Source organism: Echinops telfairi, unplaced genomic scaffold (assembly GCF_000313985.2).
Source record: "Echinops telfairi isolate 266 unplaced genomic scaffold, ASM31398v2 ScPeMD7_7420;HRSCAF=8458, whole genome shotgun sequence".
Taxonomy (NCBI): domain Eukaryota; kingdom Metazoa; phylum Chordata; class Mammalia; order Afrosoricida; family Tenrecidae; genus Echinops; species Echinops telfairi.
The window spans coordinates 50,089,936-50,105,999 of NW_022111320.1; the positions used below are offsets into that span (position 1 = coordinate 50,089,936).

At 62.9% G+C, this 16,064-nt stretch overlaps 1 protein-coding gene across 1 annotated transcript in view; it reads right to left on the minus strand.

The window, feature by feature from the left end:
• The window catches only part of CELSR3 (cadherin EGF LAG seven-pass G-type receptor 3), a gene marked incomplete at its 5' end in the record, with an annotated part of 24,003 nt that extends 7,939 nt beyond the window's left edge, over positions 1–16,064 (minus strand). Inside the window, 25 exons of the mRNA XM_045297705.1 lie at positions 135–341; positions 438–564; positions 687–854; positions 1,263–1,437; positions 1,747–1,902; positions 2,132–2,327; positions 2,484–2,693; positions 2,810–2,904; positions 3,763–3,777; positions 3,986–4,087; positions 4,416–4,599; positions 4,914–5,034; positions 5,136–5,277; positions 5,438–5,609; positions 6,111–6,227; positions 6,566–6,751; positions 7,162–7,331; positions 7,423–7,548; positions 8,059–8,222; positions 8,766–8,923; positions 9,035–9,123; positions 9,483–9,598; positions 9,842–10,067; positions 10,372–11,022; positions 12,455–16,064. Of these exons, the coding sequence (XP_045153640.1) occupies positions 135–341; positions 438–564; positions 687–854; positions 1,263–1,437; positions 1,747–1,902; positions 2,132–2,327; positions 2,484–2,693; positions 2,810–2,904; positions 3,763–3,777; positions 3,986–4,087; positions 4,416–4,599; positions 4,914–5,034; positions 5,136–5,277; positions 5,438–5,609; positions 6,111–6,227; positions 6,566–6,751; positions 7,162–7,331; positions 7,423–7,548; positions 8,059–8,222; positions 8,766–8,923; positions 9,035–9,123; positions 9,483–9,598; positions 9,842–10,067; positions 10,372–11,022; positions 12,455–16,064 (7,683 nt within the window). The remainder of the gene's footprint in view (positions 1–134; positions 342–437; positions 565–686; positions 855–1,262; positions 1,438–1,746; positions 1,903–2,131; positions 2,328–2,483; positions 2,694–2,809; positions 2,905–3,762; positions 3,778–3,985; positions 4,088–4,415; positions 4,600–4,913; positions 5,035–5,135; positions 5,278–5,437; positions 5,610–6,110; positions 6,228–6,565; positions 6,752–7,161; positions 7,332–7,422; positions 7,549–8,058; positions 8,223–8,765; positions 8,924–9,034; positions 9,124–9,482; positions 9,599–9,841; positions 10,068–10,371; positions 11,023–12,454) is intronic.

The window sequence follows — 16,064 nt, forward strand, 5'->3', positions numbered from 1 at the left end:
CCTGCCCAGCCCCGCCTCTGACCCCCCACCCCTTGGCCCACCGAGCACAGCAGCCTGCCCTGAACACTGGGGCTTGAAACCCGAAACCCGGGCGTCCTTGACCTCGCGCTCCGTTTTGACCCCAGAGCCTGCACCTGGTTGTGGGTCCTGTGGATGCCCAGCAGGAAGCAGAGCTCTGCCACGCCCAGGGCGGCCGCTACGTTGGCACGGATCCCGCGCACGTTGGACTTGAGACTGCGCAGGCTCAACAGGACGGCCGCGGCCAGCAGCAGCGCGGCCACCGACATAGCCATGACCACGTGCGTGAACACCGCCAGCAGCTCCAGGTCGCCCTCCAGGCGCTGTGGGGGCAGGGGTGGTTAGCGGGGTGGCGGGCAGAGTGCCCTCCTCGTCGTCCCCTGGGCCTTCACTCCCCCAGGGCCCTGACTGGCCCCCACCTCACGAGGGGAGGCATCCATGAGGACCCCAAAGGTGCCGGTCCTACTGCAGCGACACCGCGCGTGGGAGCCGTTCCGGTGTACCAGCTCGCAGTCCCGCGCTGTCCACAGGCCGTGCTGCTCCGCCCTGCAGCCACAAAACAGCCAGACCTGCCATCCCCCGGAGAATGCCCACTGCCGGGTGGGGTCTGCCTTGGCCTCCCAGGGGCTGACAAGGAGACCGAGGGCTTCTGAGAGGGGGGTCCTCACAGGCCAGGCGGGTCCCACTGCACGCAGATCGCCTTGCTGCGGTTGGCTGTCTGCAGCAGGCGAAAGTCCAGGCTGATGGGGGATGCCAGGGGGCCCCTCAGGAAGCTGCGCCCGTGGAACACGGCCACGCTGACCACCGGGGAGTTCATGACAGGATTCTGGGGGATCCTGGGGAGACAGACACCTGGCCTTGGACACTGGCGCCCTCCTGAGCACCCCACCAGCCTGTGTTCATAGATGGAGTCAGCGGGTACCAGTAGCTCCCATGGAGCTGAGCTGCCTCTGACTGCCCTGTCGCCCACCCCCATCTGACCGGCCTGATGAGCCTGGCTGCTCCTGGCTCTGGGGGTGCTTATGCACCCCACCTGTCTGGTCCGTCAGCCCGCAGTCCCAACGCTGCACACAGTCCAGGGAGCTGCACCTGCAGGAAACTCAGCGAGGAGAAGGCCCCCAGGGCTGGGCCCTAGCTCACCTGCCCTCATTTAAGAACCAAAAAAGCCACACACACACACAAAAGAACCAAAAAGCCCTGTTGGGCTGGAGAGAAGCCCCTAGGAGGAGCCCCGTCCACCGTACCTTGCACCCCTGCGCTCCGTCTGGAACTGAGCAGGGAGCAGCCCCCCCAGGGTGCGGTATACAAGGAGGATGATGATGGAGATTCTTGGTTCAGGCTCAGGCTCCTGGGGGGCTGGCGTGGGGGCCACATTAGGGATGGTGGTGTTTTCTGTGCTGCTGCTGCTGGAGGGTGGAACTGCCAGAGGGGAGTAAGGGAGGGAGGGAGGGGCCGCTGTGAGAGCCCTGTTTGGACCAACCCCAATCGCCTAGAATTAGGGAGCTGGGAAGCAAAAGCTCCCTGGAGGGGACCTGGTCTCCCCAGGGCAGGACCCTTAGTATTCACGCTCTGGCAGGGGTCACCATGGCGATGGCACGGTGGGGTCTGTGGGAAGGGGTGTGGGGGCCTCACAGGGGAGCCTGACTCTTGGAGGTCTGGTCAGTGGGCAAGGAGGAAGTGGCTTGAAAGGGCCAGGGCACGGGACCCGGGTCACCACGGGGCTCTCACCGTCGGGTGGGAACGGCCGTGGGGACTGGGAAGGCAGCAGCACATGGGTGTGAGGGTCCCAGGCGTCCTGGCCCCGGAAAAGGTTGCTGTGGTAGCGGGGGTAGCGGCGGGCCCCCCGGGTTGGGCTGGGGTGCTCCATGCGGTCGATACTGAGCACTACCAGGAAGAAGAAGGGTGAGACCCCTTCAGGGTCTCCTCCCTAGAATGAGGGTCACACTCCCTCCTGCCTGATCCTGCGTCCACGTGCCACGGCCCACAGCCCCCTTGCCAACACCACAGAGCCATCCCTGCAAGTGCCCACCTTGCCCCAGTAGCCCCCAGCCTCCTGACCCTCCACGTCCTTGCCCGTTACAGCCCCATGCCCCGCCCACCCCTCGCCACGCACTGATATTGGGCGTCACCAGCCCCACGGGGTTCAGGTAGGTGTGTTCCATATTCCTTGCGAGTGTGGCCGTGTACTCCTCCAGGTGCTGCACCAGCCCTGCGCTGCCCAGGGAGCCCCCGGGAGCCCGCTGCCCCAGGGCCGCCCACAGAGCACCGGTCTCTGGAGCAAGCAGTGCGGAGCCGGCCCACAGCAGGTTCTGGAGGTGGGAGAGGACAGTCGGGCTCGGCTAGCAGGCAGGGGGTGGGAGGGGATGGGGTTCAAAGGGGCCTACTAGGCAAGGGAAGAGGGGGAGCCGAGCTAGGCATCAAGGCTGGGGGGGGGGCGTGTTGGGAATCAAAGGGCGTAACCCCACCTCATTGAAGTGAGCGTCCTGCGTGGCTGTCAGCCCGAAGCCCTGCTGCTGGTTCTCAAAGGCCAGCAGGTGGGCCAGCAGGCGTGCAGTGACTCGCACATCTTGGCTAAAGTAATAGTCATTGTGGCCGGTCACTTCCCGCAGCCGCTGGGCCAGCTTCTTGGCCTCTGTGGTGTCCAGGGATGTCTTATTCAGCTCAAGGCCATCCAGCTGCGGCGACAGGAGTGTGGTGGTCGCTCTTACCCACCAGGCCCTTCAAGAGCTGGGGGATGCCTCCTGGACCTCTGTTTCCCAACCCGCCCTCGGAGATGTGGGTGGGGCCTCACCAGCAGGCTGAGCTCCCGGAAGGTGGGAGAGGTACAGTTGAAGAGGTCAGGCTCCAGCCAGCCCCGGTCCTCGTCACACAGCCGCACAGCAGCACCTGGGAGGCAGGCAACTCTGCATGAGGCCTGAGGCCTGGACAGTGTCCCTGAGGAGCTGACCCCTCCCCGCCCCCAAGCCTCCCTTGTCCTAGGGGCAGCCCTGAGATAAGCAGAGGCCCGAGATAAACACACAGACACGCGTAGTTCCTTCACACCCCGGCAGGTATGCTGACAAAAATGAGGTCTTCCAGGAATGGTGGGACAAGAGAGTGTGTGTGTGAATGTGTAGTTTCACGCAGTTTTATGGGCCTCCCTGACCCTTCCCCTCCTTTGTTATCACCTCTCCCCTTATCAGAACCTGGGGCTGGGATGGGGGATTGAAAGAATTGGCCTGGACCTTAAGGGAGGTCGTTGCCACCAGCCAGAGGCCTTGACCTGAGTGCAGAACCTTCCCCGTCCCCAACAGACTCGACACGTGCACAGGCACAGAGAGACACACACGTGAGCATGCGCACACGCCAACCTCTGCCCAGCCACTGCACAGACCACAAGCAGCAAGAAGCCAAAGCAACAGAGCAAAGTGCGAGGGCCTCAGTAGGGAGAGAGGCCAGCAGGGGCTGGCAGGTAATGGGGAGAAGCCTGTAGGACGTGGAGAGGGGTCTGCAGGGATCTCAGGAAGGGACCAGGGCTCTGCAGGAACTGCAGGCAATAAGGGGGGTGGGCTCTCTGGGTCCCTCCAGGGACCTCAGGGAGCAGAAGTAATTTGAGAGACCTCGGCTGGCTGCAGGGGGTTGGCGGAGCCTCAAGTGGCGAGAAGTTAGTGTTTACAGAGACCTCAGAAGGCTGGCCGAGAGGGGGCTGAAAAAGCTCTGGCAATGGGAGGGGGCAGCACACCTGAGCAAACACGTACCCCTTACCTGTACCCCGCAATCCTGCCCAGAAGCCAAGAGAAACAGACGGAGGCTAAGTGAGGGCGTGCCGAGAGCCCCAAGGGAGTTAGCAAGGGCAAGGGCCCCTAAGGACCCCCACCCGACTCCCCTCTCTTTGCAGAAACAAGGCCACCCAGCTCAAGCAGAGGGGTTGCTCCAGCCCCAACTAGTTCCCCCCTCAGCGATGCCCCTGATACTCAGTGATACTCACCCAGGGCCCCCCGGGGACAGGGCACTGTGGCCAAGATGCCAAACTTGGTCTGTGGCCACCACACACCAGCTCTCAGGGACTTGGGGCACGCATCATAGAGCACTGTGGGAGAGGGGGCACTGAGCCAGGTGGCCAGGAGTAGCACCGGGACCAGGAGAGGGACCCTCACCCACTGCCTGGGTGGTCACCCCTTGCCCACCTCTCCCTCGTTGGCCTCAGGGAAGCTGCCTGCTGGGACTTGAGGTCAGTCCCAATCTCTGAAACAGGAGAGCCGAGCACCAGGGCAAATACAGGCCTCCCGGGGCGGAGTAGCTGCCCTCAGGAGAACACTTCCAGCGCCCCCATGCAAAGAGACCGACATGGCATTGGTGATCAGGTGGCTGCATGCTAGGGCCAGATCTCTGCAGGGAGCTGGGTGGGGACTGCTCACCCCGGCAGCCACTGGCTGTCACCTCTGCAAAGGGACTGTCGCAGCTGTTGCACTGGCGGCCAAGGGCTCCTGGGCGGCAGGGACACTGCCCACTGTGGGGGGCACATGAGCGAGAGGTGGAGCCCACAGGGTAGCAGTCACAGGGGAGGCATGAGTCGCTGCCCCGAGGCCGGTAGTGAAATTCCTATTGGAGGACAGGTCAAGGGCCTGAGGTCAGAAGTCGGCCTGGGGGCGGGGGGTGGGGGTGGGGGGGGTGTCTCAGCATAGGGCAGGGCGTGGGGAAAGAGTGGCGACAGGGAACAGTGCTCCCAGGCCAGAAGAAAGAGTGGGCCTCTGATGGAAAAGGAGAGTCAGAGGCCAAGAAGGAGAGATGTCAGAGGTCAAAGGCGGCTAAGGCCCAAGTCAGGGGCAGAGGTCAGAGGTCAACAAGCTGAACGAGGATCACGGATCATATCCAGGGAAGGGGGTAACAGGTCAGAGGTCAGGGGGCAGACACACCTTGCAGTGACATTGCCCGTCTGTTTTGTTGCAGTTAGGGTCAAAGCCTTTGTGAACGTCACAGTTGCAGGGGCCACAGGTTGGGCTCCCCCACCAGCCCCTAGGGCACTGCTGGTCCATCCTGGGGGTGGACAGCCCGATGAGATGCCTCCGTATCTCACCTCTGCTCTCCCCTCCTGCCCCCCCACCCCATCACCTCAGCCTCAGCCCCCAGCTCCTCACCTGTGCTCACAGTGGTGCCCAAAATAGCCTCCTACACAATCACAAGTATAGCCGTGGGGAGCTCCTGGGAGGTGCCGGCAAGAGCCCTGGTTCTGACAGGGGCTCAAGAGGCAGGCATCCACACAGCCTGGGCCGTAGTAACCTGCGAGTAGGGTGGGAGAGGTAGGATCCTAGCCCACGGAACAGGGAAGGGGGCGGGCACCCACTCTTCTGCGCTCCCCCCTCTTCCAGGCTCTCAATCGTCACCCCAGGCACTGGGCCCCTGCCTGGATCATCCTTCCCTGACCCTCTCGAGGCCCCACCTGGCTGGCAGGTGCAAGAGAAGGCCTGCCAGAGATCTCGGCAGTCAGCATGGGGAGGGCAGGGCGCAGATGCACAGGCGTCCGTCACAGCACAGCCAGGTTCCACATTCGCTCGGTGGCTGGGAGGGAGCAGGGCCGGGGACCCTGAGGGCGTGGAGCCAAGCCATACCCCCTGTGGGCACAGCCAGCAAAAGGTGAGGCCTACATCAAGGCCCCCACAAAGCCAATCTGGTCTGATGTCCCGACATGCCGTCTTCCTCAGACCCCCCAGAGCTGCCAGGCTCAGATCCCCGTTCAATCCCCTGGCCTTTGTTGTTGTTGTTAGGGGCCAGCCCATCCACTCTGACCCCCGGCGGCGCGGCGGCCCTGTGCACAGCAGAACACTGCCAGATCCTCACAATGGTCCCTGTGCCTGGGCCCCCTGTGGCAGCCACGGTGTCAAGCTGTGTCATTGAGAGTCTGTCTCATTTTTGCTGGTGGTACCCCTAATTGTCTTGTCCCCGGTAGAGGCCCCTAATGATCCTTGATAATCTAACTTCCAACACCACGGAAAGGCTTACCCTCCCCTTGACAACCGTCATTTGAACAGAGCTTGTTCAGCTCCCACGGAGCCCCTGAACTCTAACCCTTGACCCTAAAGGCCCCTTTATCAGGCTTCCATGCTGACCCCCACCTGGATACAGCCGACCAGTCCCTGAGGGACCTGCTCCTCACTGCTGGGGGGCAGTCCTCCCACGTGGAGCCGCTTGACCTTCAAACCCTGCAGTTCATTCCCCACTGCCACAGTGCCCTGGGGGAGGGAACAGGTCAGCACAGACACCTACCCCCTCCTAGGGCAGGCCATGGCCTTGTCTTTCTCTGCCCCCCATCCCCGGGGAGGGTGCTGCAGGGGCATGGAAGATGAGGTGACAGGAAGGTTTCATTCCAGAGAGGACCTTGAAATTCTATGATTCAGACCTTGGAGGAGGGGTCCCTGGCTTGTCCGGTGGATTCAGAGCAGGCATAAGAGGCGGGGGCTTGGGGGGGAGAGGGGCACATCAGGGGAGCTGGACTACTAGAGGTGCAGTCAAATGACAGGGGTCTGGTTGGCAAGCTGAGAACAGAACATCCCAGGGTCAGAGGTCAGACCTGGAAGAGGCTAAAATCCAGTGAGACCATGAGGACATGGTGACCCCGCCGGCCACCTGGTTCCTCCTGCAACTCCAGCCGCAGATCATGCCACCGGCCGTCACTGACAGTCACCTGGTCCAGGAGGAGATGGGCAGCCCGGCCCGAGCTCCTGGTCACTGTTATGGACAGCAACCCTCGATCCAGCTGCAGGCAGAGAGGCACAGCCACCGGGTCAGAGTCCCACGCTGGGCTGGGGCCGGAGTGTGTCCAGCAGTGAAATCAGGGTGCTCGGAGGCTAGGGGCTCCAAGGTGGGAACAGTGGGGCCAATGCTACACCCAGTATTGAGTGAGCTGTGCCAGGGGCTCCTACTCTGCTGGGAAGTGGTCAGAGGGTAGATCAGGACCAGGGGCATGCATTGGTGCAGCTGGCTCAAGAGCTGTGCTGGCAGCCTGCACCTGCTGAGGCTATCAGGGTGGGGGCCAAGGAACAGGGTCCAGAGCGGGCTCAAGTGAGGTCAGCACTCCTGGCAGAGAAATGTGCTGTGTGGCTGGGCCTGGACCCACAGACCTTGAGAGGTGAGGGCCCAGGGGTGGGTCTGGGAGGGCAGACACACCTGGCAGAGAACCATGCTGCGTGGCCCAGCCTGCACTTGCATGAGGACTCCCTGTGTCGCCCGAGTCCGAAATGCTAGTCCCAGGTACCAAGGCACAGATACGGTCATGTCGCTCCCAAAGTCCCAGCTCAGCGTGCCGTTGCCACGGAAACGGTAAGCATGGGTCAGGGCTGAGGAATAAGAGGAACTCGGTCACAGGCCCCACGCCAGGAGCAGACCTTACTTACGCTGCCTGCGACCCACCCTGTGCTGCCCACTCACTGAGCCGACAATCTTTGCCACCGAAACCCACGGGACAGTCGCAGACGTAGCCACCCCAGCGTTCTGAGCAGAGGCCACTGTTCTTGCAAGGGCTTGAGTCACAAAACCGCAGCTTAGCCTGGCAGCCTGGGAGAGGAAAGCACACAGGAAGGGGGGGTTGAGTACTGGGCAGGCCAGAGGGTGCAGAGAAGCCGAGTGAGGCCATGATTTCAGCCCTGTGTTCTCTCTGTCCCTCAAGACCAGGCCAGGATTCTGGGTGGCCTCCCTGGAAGGAGAGGTACCTGACAGCTGACTAAGCTGGCTGGGTGAGTGAACTTGGAGCAGAGATATGAGGAGGGGGCTTGGGGAGGGAGTGGAGATAAGCTGAACTTTTGGGATCAAATGACAGCAGTCTGGTTGGCAAGCCAAGAACAGAACATCCCAGGGTCAGAGGTCAGAGCTGGAAGAAGCTGAAACCCAGTGAGGCCACTGGGGAGGGCTTGGCAGGGAGTGAGCCCCAAAGGCAGTACTGTGGCGTGGTGCTTATCATGAAAGAAACCAAAGGTGAAGGCAGACCTAGGGTCACCCCGATAGCCCTCCATGCCCACCCAGAAAGACACAGGCTGTGGGTGGGACTGGTGGGAGGCACAGGCCTACCTGCCGTTGTGCCATTGTTGGCCACAAAGGCCGCCATGTCCACTCGGCGGCCATCAATGTGCAGGTCTCGCATACAGCCGACGAAGTCCTTGTGGGACACGGGGAAGTTCTCGGGGAGGTTGGGGACACCCCCCAGGAGCAGGGGGCCCGTCAGGTCCAGAGACCTGGGGGTCAGGGGGCCAGGTCATTGGTGGGACTCGGGATGGGGTGGGGTGGCTCCTGGGGGCTGTCGGGAATAGGGAGTAGGACCCAGAGGGGATGGTGATTGAGTGCAGGGGCATGAGGCCAGGCTGGAAAGGGAGTGAGGGCACCCCTTCAGTTGTGGGAGCACAGAGAGGGGCTTGCGGTAGGCTGGTGGTCTGGGGAAAGGTGAGGGAGCTGGGGTCGAGGACTAGAAGGACGGAGGGGTTTGGTGACTACGATAGGGAACAGAGAAGTAAAGAGCACGAAGGCTCAGTGTGAGGTTAATGGGCAGGGTTGGGGAACTAAACATTTGGAGGGGTGTGGGGGGATAGTCAGGGGAGAATGCAGAGCCAAAGGCTAGGGTGAGGTAAGCTTCGAAGGTCTTAGGTTAGGAAGGGAGAAGGGGAACCTGGGTGTCTGGGGGAGGGAGATGGGGAGCTTGGTGGGCTGGAGTAAGGAGTGGGGTCTACTTAGGGTAGGGGTCTGACAGGCAGAGGGCACGGGAACCAGCGCTGGGACCTCACTTCTTGGAGCTGGTCTGCATGCCAGCGGCTGCACAGGAGTAGTTGCCAATCTCGGCCCCAAACTGCAGGGCCACAGCCACGTCACAGTCGTCCATGCTCAGCACTGCCACCTTGTCCTTAGAGGGCCCCTGAACACCCCCCAGAGCATCTGTCCGGGGCTAAGACCCAGGCATGTCAGTCAGCAGGGCCCCTAGAGGGAGCCCCCCTCCTGAGAGGCAGCACCTGCTCCCCCAGCTCCCCCCAGGGCCCATGCCAAGGGTGCTGCCCACCTTGTTGTAGTATCTCAGGTGCACTGTGTGCCAGTGTCCATCACTCAGACCCCCTGGGACTGTGGGGCTGACCACCGTGCTGGACTCACCTGTGAGGGGACATGTGTGGAGCTTGCTCCTGGTCCCGTAGGTGCAGCTACTTCCAGGGCTACCCTGCATGCAGTCGGAGCACTGGACCCACTTGCCCACCCACTTGTGACCACCCTGGGACCACAGATAGGAAAAGCACACATTCCTTGGCTGGCGGGATGGACCCTTGCACGGGATGTGGCCTCGGCGCAGTCAAAACTGTCTATTAGGTGTGCGATGGGGTAAGTCCGTGGGACAACGGGGGCGGGGGTGGTGGTGCAGAAGAGCACCCCAAAGCCAACCCCACACTTACATGGACCCACTCACCCCACGTACACCCACCCCAAACAGCCAGCACACCCGCCTCTGCAGCACGCACCTGTGGAATAGGTGAGCCGCACTTGGCCGGCCACCAGCTCCAAGGCCAGGAAGTCATGCTTCTCGTTCAGGCGGCCATTGTAGAAGAGCAGCCCGCTGGGCTGCACCGTGGCGAACCTGGAGGGCGAGGGCAGGGCGTCAGGAGCCGGATCCCACCTCGCACCCCCACCACCCCATGTGACAAGAAGGTTCGCGGGACGCCGCCCAGGCTGCGGGGTGAGAACGGTGTAGTCACAGGGAGGGGCATCAGAGGAGGGGTGGGCGGTGTCTGATGGGAGTGTCAGCATGGGGCATTTAGGATGCTGGGTCCGGACGGAGCGTCCGGACAGGCACGCTCCGAGACGCGGGGCGGGCACCTACGAGAGGGACAGCGTGAGGTGGAAGCGCTGCCGCAGGCCGCGAAACATGACGAAGGAACTGGGCGGGAAGGAGCGAGCCGCGACCTCGCAGCGGGGACCCTCGAAGGCGCCGCCCGCTGGGCACTGGCAGCGGAAGCCGCCGCCTGGCGCGTCTGCACAAGTGCCCCCGTTGCGGCAGACGCCGGGCACGCAGCGTCCGGCCTCGGTGTCCAGCTCGCAGTCTTCTCCTGGGGGCCAAGCTGCGGTCAGAGGCGATCGCGGCCCCGCCCCGCCCATGCTTCAGCAAGCCCTGCCCCTCCGAGACCACGCCCCCGGAAAGGGCGCGCGCTCATTGGATCCCGTCCCTGGCCACACCCTGCGGTGCGGCCCGCTGACCACCACGCCTCCTGCGCAGCCGGCTGCTTCCCAGCCTACGCGCGCTCCCAGCTGAGGTCTCCGGGCGCCCCCGCCGTCCCGGCCGGCCAAACAGCGGCGCCCCGTCCCCCCCGAACCCCCGGCTTGGCCCGGCCCTGCTCCCCGCGGCCAGCTCACCGGTGAAGCGCGGGCGGCAGACGCAGGTGTAGCCGCCCTCGCGCCGCGCGCAGGCGCCGCCGTTGCGACAGGGGTTCGAGTAGCAGAGGTCGAGCTCGGTCTCGCAAAAGTCGCCGGTGAAGCCCGGTGGGCAGCGGCAGCGTAGGCCGGCGATGGGCTGGATGGGGCGGAAGAGCGTGGAGGCCGAGGCCAGGAAGGGCGCGGACGAGTCGAAGCGCAGCACCGACACGCACTTCATGTAGTTCTCACAGGGCTCGCGCAGGCACACGTTGTCGTCGAAGGGCAGCACGTCGAGCAGCGAGCGGGCGGCCAGCGAGGCGCGGCGCACGTACAGCTGCTCCTGCAGCTCCTCCGAGCTGAACCAGGGCCCCGCCGCGCCCGCCGCGGCCCTGCGCGGGGCCAGCGCCGAGAAGCTCACGTTGAGCACCGTGCCCCCCACGTCCGTGTCATTCTGGATGTTGAAGATGAAGACGTCCTCGGTGGGGGTGGCGAGAACGGCGGCCACCCCTTCGAGGAAGTGGCCCAGCAGTGGCGACAGGAAGCGTTCCTGCCACATGTTTTCCAGGCGCACCGTCAAGCTGTTGGCCAGCAACTCCTCCGTGATGATGATGACGCGCAGCACGCACTGTGCTGTTACGCTGTGCAGGCCATCTGTGGGCAGGGCAAGTGCAAGATCAGCCACGGATCGGATCAGTCGCTGCCGCTACTTGGGGCAGAAGGCTGGGGCCGATGACCACACAATCCCCCTGCACTAAGGAATCAGCAGGCTGATCCACCCCACCAGGACCCAAGAGGATGTAAGACTAGTGCCCATCAGCTCCTCCGCCATCAAGGTATCACCAAGCTGCTACTTCCAACCCCTGAACAAGGAGGGTCTCCACCAGAGGAACCAACCCAGGGGCACCCAGGAGCCAAAATGTCACTCCCCAACACACACAGGAAGGCCATTGATCCACCTCCCGGGAAACTCAGCAGACCACACCCCCTCAGGAGCCAGGCCCTTCAGCTGTGGGTTCCCCTCACCTCCTAGCATAGCAGAACCACCCAAACCCCCTTCCAAGAAACAAGGAGGGTGCCAGGTCAGGAACCGTCCACATCTTCTCTCTCAGGGGACCCTGACCCAGTGACCACTACTGTCCCCCAGAACCCTGGGTCACAAGCTCTCTTCCTCCAGGAGAGTGTTGGACTACTGGTCTCCCTTCACCCCAATATTCATGGTTTAGCAAGAGGCTGGGGTGCTGGGATTTCAGTGACCACTCCAAGAAATGAGGGGTGAGGCATGTATCTGCCATGTTCCCCTTGTCCCCAGCCCATGCCCCTCAGTGGGTGGTCCGTAGGGGCTTGGGGTTGGGTAAAGGAAGACCGCACCTTCTCTGGCAAGGCCAGGAGTCTTTGCTCCACACGCGGGGAGAGTGAGCACTGGGGGAGCGAAGTTGGCCCCTCACCTCTGCAGGCCCCAAGAGGCAGTGTGAGAGCCCCTCCAGCCTGCAATGTCCCATGAAGGAGGGGTGACCTCTTGGAGCAGTGGAGGCAGGAAGGAAGTAGATGGACCCCCAGCCACTTTTTAAAGGACAGAACCTTGTCCAGCCCTTGAAACAGCAGCCAGGCCAAAGGTGGGCCCATTCTCTGCTGGCAGCTGCCAGGGTAAGCTGCAGTTCCTGATCACCAAACTATTGAACTCCCTTTCCTGCACAGATGGAGGACCAGACTGGACCGCAAGTGGTCCTTCATCTGAGCAGGGATGTGATTTGGCCTGACTAGCCTATGCTGGCTTTGCCTGGGAACCCCAGGGCACTACCCTAAGGCCTTTCTAAGAAGCCTTTCTGGGGTGGGGGCTTGTCCCTGAGTGTGGCAGATAATTCTCTACGGTCTTTATGGGGACTGTTAGATGCCCTGGAATCTTTGGGGCTCTCTGGCGACTTCCTGAGAATCTAAGCAGCCCCTGGGTGGCCTATGGCAGATCCCATGGGGCGCGGAGATGAAACACTGGAGGTATTCTTGGGAGGTTTGGGGTACTCTGTGGAGCCTCTGAGGCTGACAGATTGGGGTTACTGGGTTCCTCACCTGCTGTCTGCCCCCTCACCTGTGACAGTCACCAACATGGAGGCCACCAGCGGGCGGTTGTTGTCCAGCTTTCGGCTGAGCCGCAGCTCCCCGCTGGTCTGGTTGACCACTAGCAGCTGCAGCTCATTGCCACGGTCAAAGGAATAGAAGAGGCGGTCGGAGACGTCAGGATCATAAGCCGGGATGCGGCCGATGATGCCTGAGGGGAAGGTGTCTGAGCGGTTGGAAACATAGTTGTTGAAGAGGATCTGGAAGTTATTGAGCACAGGGCTGTTGTCATTCTGGTCAACCAGGCGGATGTGCACAGTGGCCCGGCTGACCAGAGGGGCAGATGTGGCCTGCACCACAATCACATATTCCTGCCGAGCCTCGTAATCCAGGTCAATGAGTGCCGTCAGCTCTCCAGAGAAGATGTCCATTTGGAACAGCTCAGGGATATTCCCCTCCACTATCTGGTACATGATGTGGGCATTGGGGCCTTCATCAGGGTCTACTGCAGTGATCTGGGCCACCACCGAGCCCACAACACTGTTCTCCTTCACCCGCACCTCAAACTCCTCAGCTGGGAAGACGGGTGCATTGTCGTTCACATCCTGCACTGTGACCTGGATGCTGACTGGAGTCCGAAGCGGAGGTACACCCCGGTCCACCGCATAGGCAGTCAGCTCATACACTGGCACTGCCTCCCTGTCCAGTCTCCTGACCGTGCGCACAATGCCAGAGGTGGGCTCGATGGTGAAATCCCCATCCCCATCTTCCCCGTTCTGGAAAGTGTACTGTACTCGGCCATTGGCGTGAGCATCCCGGTCGGTGGCTGAGATCTGCAACACACTGGTGAAAGGCGGAGCATCCTCGGAGACCAGACCTGGGTAGTGGGAGGCCACAAACTGTGGGGCATTGTCATTCACGTCGTTGACCATCACCTCCACGTAAGTGGTATCTGCCTTCTGTGGGATGCCGTTGTCTCTAGCTGTGATGGCCAGTGTGTAGGTCACCTGGTCCTCGTAGTCCAGGGGGGCCTGCAGTGTAATGGCCCCCGAGTCTGCATCAATGCGGAACTGGGGCAAGTTGTCCTCCAGGAGGTAGGTGATACGCGCATTCTCACCCACATCATCGTCAGATGCGCTGATGACCACCACGGTACTGCCCACTGGACGGTCCTCGTTCACATTCACGGAGTAGTGGGCACTTTGAAAGACAGGCCGATGGGTGTTGGCGTCTGTGATGTTGATGTGCACGTAACAGTGGTCATGCAGAGCGCGGTCCGAAGCGGTCAGCACCAGCTTGAAGTAGCGCTCCTGCTTATAGTCCAGTGGCAGAGCCAGTGTCACCAGACCCACGCCCCCCTGAGTGCTGATGGCAAAGCGGTTCCGGGTATTGCCCCCTGTGATCTGGTAGCTGATGGCACTGTTGGCATCGCGGTCTACAGCGGTCACGCTGACCACGCTGGTGCCTACAGTCGCGTCCTCATTCAGGCGGAGGTGGTACTCCTTCAGGGTGAACTCGGGCCGGTTGTCATTAACATCCAACACCGTCACGGTGACACTGGCTGAGGCGGAGAGTGGGGGTGAGCCATGGTCTCGTGCCTCCACACCGAAGAAGTAGTGCTCGACAGACTCCCGGTCCAGAGGGCCACTCACAGAGACCCAGCCCGTGGCACTGTTTATCACAAAGGGGGTATCTGGTGCCATGCCGGTTAAGGAGTACTCCAATCGGGCATTCTCCCCATGGTCAGCATCCACTGCCTGAATGTGAATGACAGAGTGGCCCAGGGGTGCATTCTCCAGGACCGAGACCTGGAAGGGTGTGCTGACGAAGATAGGCATGTGGTCATTGATGTCCACTACCTGGATGCTGGCCAGGCCTGTGTTGTTGGACAGTGGCGGCCGACCCGCGTCCTGTGCCCGGATGCGCAAGGCGTACTCTCGCTCTGCCTCAAAGTCCAAAGGCGCCACAACCTGGATCTCTCCAGTGAGGCTGTCGATGGAGAAGTGGCCTCGGCTGTTGCCACTGATGATATTGTAATGCACCAGTCCATTGGCGTCCTTATCCCTGTCGGTGGCCGTGACACGCAGTACCACCGTGTGGGGGCGCACATCCTCGCGCACCTGAGCCACGTACCGCTTCTCACTGAACTGGGGGGCGTTGTCATTCTCGTCCAGCACGGTTATGTGCACACGCACCGTGGCTGAGCGTGGCCCTGGCTCCTGACCCTGGTCGCTGGCTTCCACCACCAGCTCGTAGCTCTCCATATGCTCGCGGTCCACGCCGCCACTGGTGCTGATGAGGCCGGAGCGCGGGTCAATCTCGAAGGCGGCGGCGGCGGCAGCGCGCGCAGCTGGCGTCCCCACGAAGCGGTAGCGCAGGTTGGCGTTGGGAGGCGCGTCGCCGTCCGTGGCACGCAACTGCAGGATGGGGTAGCCCTCTTCCACGTTCTCACGAAGTGTCTCCCGGTACTGCGCCTGCTCAAACACCGGCGCGTGGTCGTTACGGTCAACCACTGTGACAGCCACCATGGTGGTAGTGGAGAGGCGAGGGGAGCCGTGGTCCTGTGCGGTAACGCGCAGATAGTGGCGCTCCATGCTCTCCCGGTCCAGCGCTGCCGCCGTGCGGATGAGGCCGCTGTGCGGGTCGATGCTGAACAGCTCCAGGGAGCGGCTGTTCATGAGCGCCGCCAGCGAATAGACCACGCGCCCAGCCTCGCCGGAGTCCGGGTCCTGCGCCACCACGCGTAGCACTGAGGTGCCCGCCGCTTCATTCTCGGGCACCAGTGCCTGGTAGTTGTACTGCGGGAACTGCGGGTGGCGGTTTGCGGCGCGACGGGGGCGTGCCTGAGTCGCGGGGGCTACTCGCCGAGCTCCTGGCTCGCCTCCGACCCCGGGAGGGCGCGGCCCGGGGCGTTGCGGGAGAAAGCGGCGGCGCCGGCGGCGGCGGCGGAGCCCGCGGGGGCGCATGCGCTGGGGCGCCGGCTCGGGAGCTGTCCGAGACTCGCGCGGTGCTGAACCCGGCCCAGGAGCTGTCCTCGCCGTGCGCGGTGCTGAACCTGACCCTGAGGTTTGCGGAGGGCAGCCTAGCCGCGAGGCTGTCCTCTCTGCTCGGAATGTCGCAGCTCGCTCGCTCTGACCCCGACGCCCCAGCGCCCACAGTTCCCCACAGCAGTGTGCGGTTCCCACCCTTTTGCGGGAGCCTCTCTCAGCGTTCCGCTGGAACGACACCAGCCTGGAGCCATACGGCCGAGCCAGAAGGTCCAAAGGGAGGGCCGAGCTGTCCTCCGGGCCCAGCACTCCAGGAGTCAGAGCCTCCGGCGACAGTGCGTCTCTCTGTGCGGGGCCTGCCCTCCTGCCACAGGAAACCTCAGGGCGCCAGCATAACGGGGACCCGGGTGCCCGTCCTGTCTCTGGCCCGCGGTCGTCCAATGCCTTGGCCTCGTGCTCAACCCCCGGCGCCGGGCCTGAATGCTCAGGAGGCTCTCGAGCGCTCCGGCCGTGTTTCCGTCCCCCTCCCAGCCCCACGAAGACGGGTCCCCTGACTCCCAAGCCAGGCTCCCCATCCTCTCGGACGTTGGGCGACTCGGGACAAAGAGCGAAGGCTCCGCCGCCGCTCCGCACCCAGGGCCCGGTAGCGGCAGC